The sequence below is a fragment of the Ischnura elegans genome, chromosome 13 (assembly GCF_921293095.1).
Source record: "Ischnura elegans chromosome 13, ioIscEleg1.1, whole genome shotgun sequence".
NCBI classification, from domain to species: Eukaryota; Metazoa; Arthropoda; class Insecta; order Odonata; family Coenagrionidae; genus Ischnura; species Ischnura elegans.
The window spans coordinates 2,410,332-2,417,661 of record NC_060258.1 but is presented as its reverse complement, the minus strand read 5'-3'; the positions used below and the strand labels follow the sequence as shown (position 1 = coordinate 2,417,661).

At 40.0% G+C, this 7,330-nt stretch overlaps 1 protein-coding gene across 1 annotated transcript; it reads right to left on the bottom strand.

Annotated features, from left to right (window-relative positions):
- Window positions 1–1,344: 1,344 nt before the first annotated feature.
- Window positions 1,345–7,008, bottom strand: LOC124170249. Its single transcript, XM_046548973.1, has 2 exons — window positions 6,926–7,008; window positions 1,345–3,636 (listed from the first exon to the last, which is right to left on the bottom strand). The coding sequence occupies exon 2, from the start codon at window positions 3,491–3,493 to the stop codon at window positions 2,930–2,932; it is 564 nt and encodes a 187-aa protein (XP_046404929.1). The 5' UTR covers window positions 3,494–3,636; window positions 6,926–7,008; the 3' UTR covers window positions 1,345–2,929.
- Between the last annotated feature and the right edge of the window lie 322 nt (window positions 7,009–7,330).

Here is a 7,330-nt window from a genome sequence, read left to right as displayed (position 1 = left end):
TTGAAGAGGGCTATTTCTTTTCTTTCTTTATTTTTTTTCAATAAATGCGCTGTGAAAAGGACATATTTTGTTTATCTTTCCAAAGTCGTCGAAACATCCTTCATTCGATCGCCTCTCAGAGTAGTAACGCTGCGTACATGGAACCCGGGGAACCAAATCTGTGCCCTCATTTCATTTACGCGACATAAGTCTGGTTGTGGAGGGGCATCAATCGCTCTTCGACCGTACGGTGTCATCGTCCGTCACGGCCGAACAGCGCCACCTTTATTTAGCGGAACCCCGACTCATCATCCCCGGTCAAATCCCGTGGGGAAGGCTTAAAGGTCTAGCCTGAAAACGGAGAGGAGTGAATTGGGACCACTACAATATATTGATCTTAACAAAAGTAAAATTTTTGAAAGGCGTGAATGAATAACATATAATTAGACCGAAAATAAAGAAATACAGTCAAATGGTGCAACATATGAAAAATTAAAAAAATCTAAAATCTCAAAATGTTAATACCAACCTAATGAAAGCAGTGAATTCCATGTAACAAACATGAAATAACTAAAAGACAAGTGAGTGTTAACATATGATAGCTGTAACAATAGCAGGAAACAAAACACTGATTAAGTTAACCCAACTGTACAAAAACTGAGGCTAGATGAATATCTAATGAATGTAAACATAATTTTCTTTTTAGGACTGGCTTCATCATGTCCTCCAAAGTATGTCAGACCAAATTCATCTCTGCAAGAAAAGATTTGAAATTAATTTATGCAACCGTGGAAAACCTATGCAATCACAACCAAAATGCAATGTTAACATTAGGTCCAAATTCATAGTGAGATGAGATATTACCCCTTTAACAAAACGGTGATGGCAATAATTAAAGAAAAAGTTGTAAAGTATTCTCAAACTAACCTCCGTTCTAAGAGAATCATTTATTTTACTAATCAAAAAATGGCAAGACCAACAACTGTGTGGAATTTCATATCACTAGATTAATGTCTTATGGATTTGAATATTGACGATCTTTTACTTCCTTATATTGTATTACCTTATAATTTATTATATATCCCTCAGATAGGTGGAGTTTAATATTTTAACAGTGAAAATTTTAAAATTACGACATCTTTGAGCATATTATGGCAGTAACACTCGTCATTTTTTTAAAATAACTGCAACTCGGAATATGAAGAATTTTAAGAATGTTAAACGAAACTTTATTGCCATTAAATATGGTGAAACAGCTACACTTTTCTAACATAAAATTAAACTTCTCATAGACAACAAGGAACAAATATTTAATATGTCGAGGAGTTCCACTTCACCATCACATATAAAATATCTCCAATGAATGGCCATATTTTGGCAAATCTTGGAAAATTAAATTACGAACAAATCTTTTAATAATTTAAACTACGTTGATATTTAAATTTACGAATAAACGATTTATATTCTAATAAAGCTTTTTATTATGATTTTTAATATTTTGATTAAGACCATGACATACGTAAACATTCCACATAAGCACAACCATTATATATTCGGAAATATTTTTTTAACCTCCTAACCCAACTAGCAGACTCCAGACTGTAATGCCAAGACAAAAATGAATGTAATCCATCTCTTGATATTGTTTGTATTAGAAAGGGAGGCCAACGAAAAGGAAAGGAAATAATCGATGCAGTGGGAATATTGAGAGAGGGGAAGTTTAAATGTGATAAATAGAGACAGAACTCACCCTCGCCTTGGCTAGCAGTGCATCACGTTTTTTTGTGTAAAAGGAGAGGAGAGGGACACGGTGCTGGAGGAAAGCTCTTGCTTCGATGGATTTACTGTAACTGAAAACACGAGGGACAACAGCGGCGAGGTAACATAACTTCGCCGACTGTATCCTCCGATCCAATGCATAATCGACATACATATCAAATCCCCCTCCCCTCTTCCTCCTCTCCTCCGCCTCCTCTAGAGCCCTCATCCACTCACACTCGCGTCCGACATCTCCCCTGCTGTAAGGGTGAAAGTGATGGTGGACTTAGAATCTGAGAACATTGAAAGGATGAAGGAGAAGGTTGTCGATTTGGATGGGAGTCGGCTGAATGGGAGTGAATGGTGTTCATTTTGTGATTTTGAGAGTGAGACTGTGTATTTGGGTGCAAAGGATTGTTCTGGTGATAGAGAGAAAGCCGTATGTGCTAATAAATCTCGGACCCTCTCACAATTATCTCTGAAATTAGTTTTTGGTAATGAGGGGAGGCCATATAGCAAGGGAGATGAGGAACGAGAGCGTGAGTGGATGAAGGCTATAGAGGAGTTGGAGGAGAGGAGGAAGAGGGGAGAGGATATAGAATGGTTCATCAATTATGCATTGGATGGGAAGACACTGAAGGCAAAGGCATGTTGGCTTGCGGCAGCTGCCCCTCTTATTATCACTTATTATGGATCCACAAAACAAAGAGCTATATGGCCTCCACTCATTAACAAAAACTAACTTGAGAGATAATTGTGAGAGAGCCAAAGCTAAATTAGCACATATGATTATCTCCTAATTACCAGAACAATCCTCTGCACCCAAATATAGTCTCACTCTCAAAATCATAAAATGAATACCAATAAATCCCTTTCCTCTGAGCCCCATCCAAATCTACAACCTTCTCCTTCATCCTTTCAATGTTCTCAGATTCTAAATCCACCATCTCCTTCACCCGATCATCCCCACTCAAAAACTTAATAATACACGCAGTATATTCATATCCATCATACAGTCTCTCATACAATCTACAGATCACTTCCATTCCATTTCCATAAACTATCGTCGTCCTACGCAACATGGCGTCCACGCACTCCAACCTAGCCGTGGCTGGATCAGGTGGAGGAGTTCTCACGACAGACTCCCCTCCTAGACCAAACTTGACTGAGGTCACATCCTCCACTGTTGACTTCACGGCCTCTTCCAAGCAACGCAACCCTGAGCAAGTGCACAAACTTCCGCCTTGAGCTCCTCCAGCGATGAGCTCAGCTGTCGCACAAGAGCTTTCATCTCTCGCCTCAACGAGTCCATGGAGGACTTGGGAGATGCAATATCACATTCTGGGCTAGCCACGGGTATTACATGATCAGTGCTCCTACTCGAAGATGATCCCAGACGACGCAAAATAACTTGGTCTCTCCTGTGAACCAACTTCACCAAATTTAGAACTTTTTCACGGTCCACATCATCAGGGAACTGCTGCACCATCTCTTCGGCTGAAGAAAGTGCATTCTGTTGACTGTCATCTGCAATGTCTGTATCAGCCCCTCTTGCCAATAACTCCTGCACCCAATCGGCCTTACCAAGTCCCACCCCAAGGTGCAAGAGTGTTCTTTGTCGCGCGTGCCGCACATACACGTCTTCCAACATGTCCAATAGCTCCTTATGCTGGAGGAATGAACCAGTCACCAATCCAGAAATGAGCCTCTCCACAACAAATTGCTCTGCGCCGCTAGCAGAAATGTTGCTTGCCATTATTTCGAAAGACTGAAACAATTACTTAAGAAAATGTTGGATTCAGAACACAGGGAGTTGCCAATGGGAACCAGGCGTGATGGCAATGGTCAGCAAGGAGTAACACACGATCCCAATGTTGCTACGAAAGGATGATGTATTGACTGCAAAGAAAAAGAATGAATATGAAATTATTACCTTAAAAGTGGTCAATAGCAGAGTGGAAACATAACAACTAAAGCATAAGCGTGACTTGAGAAAAAATATCTCGCTTACCATGCAACCAAGAGTAAAAAGGAAAATGCTCCAGAATGGCATTCTTTAAACGCAATCACTCAAAACGATCGTTTCTTCATGGATTAAACAATTCCGCTGGAGACAAAAATAGATATGGCGACGCCAAAAGGTATTTGGGACAATTTTCTACGTGAAACCAAGCGGGTGTACCGATCGTATACTACGGAACCTAGAATTACAACGGAAGTCAGGTTTATATGAAAATAGGGAATGTACTCATGAAAATCTATGATCTGACATTATAAGATGGGAAAGTAGATGTGGACAAGGAAAAAACAGATATTAAAACAATATTCATGTTCCTGAGTATCAACTTAATTTGAAACTCCACCCAGCCTTAATTCCTAGATGCGTCCATGTTGGTTTCATTCATTGAAAGTATGCTTACGCCAGGTTATCCACCTCAGGGGCGCAGCTAGGAATTAAGGCTAGGGGGGGTATCAGGCGCAACTAATACTTGGGTGATTGAGATACTGCATACCCGCCAGGGTAAGCAGGAAGTGCGGAGGCCTTCAGCCGGAAAAAATTAAGGTAAATGGTTAAAAATGGTGATTTTTACGGCCTTCTGAGGGATATTTTATTAATCTTAACACTATTATGTAAGCAATATTAATCCAATTAAGTAAAATAGATTTAACTTAAAAATTTCTGTGAGATTTGGGGGGTTTTATCTACCAGAACCCCCTCGCTGCGCCACTGATCTTCCTCACTTACTTCTCTCCTCTTAGAAATTCAAGTTAACTTTGCTCTTGGTCGTCCTCCCATCTATGCCATCAACTATATAACATTACTGCACTTAACCATCAGACTACAGACTCGATAGCGAAACCTTGAAAGATGTTGACAATGGAGAATAGCTCCGTTTAAAATATTCCCTCAGTCATGTATACACGCTGCTCTGCATATCTCCCCCATATTTTTCTCCTATCTTCGGGGGTATTCTGGCCAGGTGAAAAATTGCCGAGGGCCCCTACAAAACTCGCGTTTATCATGAAGCGAATATAAAATGTGTAATGCATACAAGCTGCTCTGATTATACCCCTTACATTTTTCTCTTATCTTCAAAGGGAGTTTGGCCAGGTCGGCAATCGCTGAGGGCCCCCACAACACTTGCGTCAATTGTAAAGCGTATGAGAAAGGTCTATTAAAGTAAAACTCCGATTACCTGAACCTGAGTCCTTTTTGGTATAAGAAATTCTACTTTTCATTACCTATTTCATTTAACACATAGTGTCAAATGACCATATAAAAATCAAATGAAATGAAGGAGTCAGATGACAGAAGAGAACCTAAAAGTTTTTCGAAAGGGTCATTCGAAAAGGTTAATTTAGATTTCATTGCGAGTTTCACTGGGCTGCTTCACTATATTGATAAAAGAACCATTATTCGAGGGCAGTTTATTTTCAACCTCTCATCGTTCAGCAAAAACACCTTACTAGTGACAGGCAGGTACAGCGAACACATAGAAAGAGCGTGTCCTCAGCACCTCACGTGCTATTCATTGCTGACCATAAGTTCTTAGTTTAAAGGTAGTGGGTACAATCTCATAAGTTGCATAGCCTCAATTAATTCTCCCGCCAAGTGCGTGCAGCGGAGATAAATCCAGAGAACTCGCCGAATGGTTTTAGCGTGTGCTTTCCATTCAGGCGACTCTCGCGTCACCTTGTGTTAACTCTAGTCAACTCCTAGCCAGCAACGAATGGAAAGCACCGTGTGCGCAGTGGTTGATGCGCATAAAACTTGGTAGAACACGAGTTCAGAACACCGGGAAATTTATCCAAAGAGAACGATGTAAGTGATTCAGAATGAAGATCTGGAATGTTTTTTGTTGATATTATTGACCAATGTTGGATTCTGATCATTGGACATTTGGATTGTTCTCTTGACCGTTTAAAGTAAAACTTGCGCTGAAAATTGTCTTTTATTTTAGAGGAACGAAGAGCAGTTTATAGCCAATGTAATTCGACTTAGTTATAGGCATGGCAGGTATATTTAGAAATAATATCACTCAAAATCACAAAACTTTAAAATAACGATAAGAATCAACTCACCATTCTATAATAACTACTGCAAATTTAAAAAAATGCTTTATTATCTCTGCATATAACCCATTTATTTAAAACGCCATACCTTGAACATATCGCACACTTGCCAATAACTTATTTTAAAAAATGTTTCAACTCCAGTACAAAACTTGTAATCTTATAAAAATAGTGTTATCTCCAATACTGGTCTAAGGCGCCTAAACATTTATGCATGCGCAATTTCCCTGTCCACTGTCTCAAACTCAGATTTTCGTCAGAGTCGGTGTGAGTCCGCCTGTGTCGGCACCTCCAGTGGCACAGACTCCATGGGGCCTGAGGGGGCCCGAGCCCCCTCAAAAATTCGTTAAGGGTGTGAGGAATAAATGTGTCATGCTTTTTAATTTTCCCCGGAGTGTCCAGATATCGAGATTCGAGTAATCAGGGTTCTAATGTTGATCATATGACTCTTCTAAAATGCATAAAATCTTAAAACTCACTAATTATAAAATTTCCCGGGGCAAGATCCCGAGTTTGGGCCCCCCAATATTTTTTGTAAGTCGGCATCCCTGAGCACCTCCAACGAATGGAAAGCAGAAAACACGACTTGTGTCGACGAGTGTCAACTTGCGTCGACGAAAAGAAATCACCCAGCATTGAGAAGTCTTGACATTTATCCCGACAAAGTATTTTTAATGCTTTCTGGATTGAGTATGAAACAGTGTGAACCAGTACATCTATTCCATTCCCATCCAAAACAAAAGAAAGTACTGTCAGACTTGAGGAAGTGTTCTGATCATGAACCTTATAGCTGATGCTGCGCAACGGCTCCTCGAGCTATTTCAACGGGACATTCTCGATCAACCGCGGTGTCATTCCGATCTAGTGCAGTCTGACTTCCACCTTTAAGTAAAATTGAAGACGTGGCTTGGAGGAAAGGGCTTTTACACGACTATGTGTTTCAGGACAAAGGGGAATTTAATTGGAAATAATTCGCGGCAACATCCCATGAAGAAGGTTTGGTAAAGCCCATCCACAGGCACGAACAATTCCTCAATCGCTGATTTTGGATATCGCCGATAGTATTGGACAATTCCAAGAAAGGCGTAGAATAAATGAGTTTGAAATTACTTACCCAATAGGTTAGTCAATGTGGTTGTAATCGCTTTTCGCTCCTCTTAGCTATTCTATTCCCAATGCAGAGATAACAATCCTGAAACGAAAAAAATTACTTCTGTTACCGACTTGGGAAAATAATTATACTCGTATGAAGCAAACCCTTTTTTTACTGCCTCTTTGAGCTTACATAAATCTCAATACAAATTGATGGAAAATACTTCTCAAATAACGGGAGTTGAAGAAAAAAATGGCGGATATATTCGTCAGACACAACTTGAAAGACATCTACTCGTACAGTGGCATAGAGTGAGGCCTGTATACCCACAGAGAACGGTCTTATCTAATCTTTGGTGACACATAAAGAATTGAAGTGCAGGGATTGCCAATTCAAGATGCTACCAGTCAACGCTCGGGCGAAAAT

Coding starts and splice junctions, on each gene's coding strand:
- LOC124170249 (XM_046548973.1), bottom strand. CDS start 3,493: ATGGCAAGCAACATTTCTGCTAGCGGCGCAGAGCAATTTGTTGTGGAG.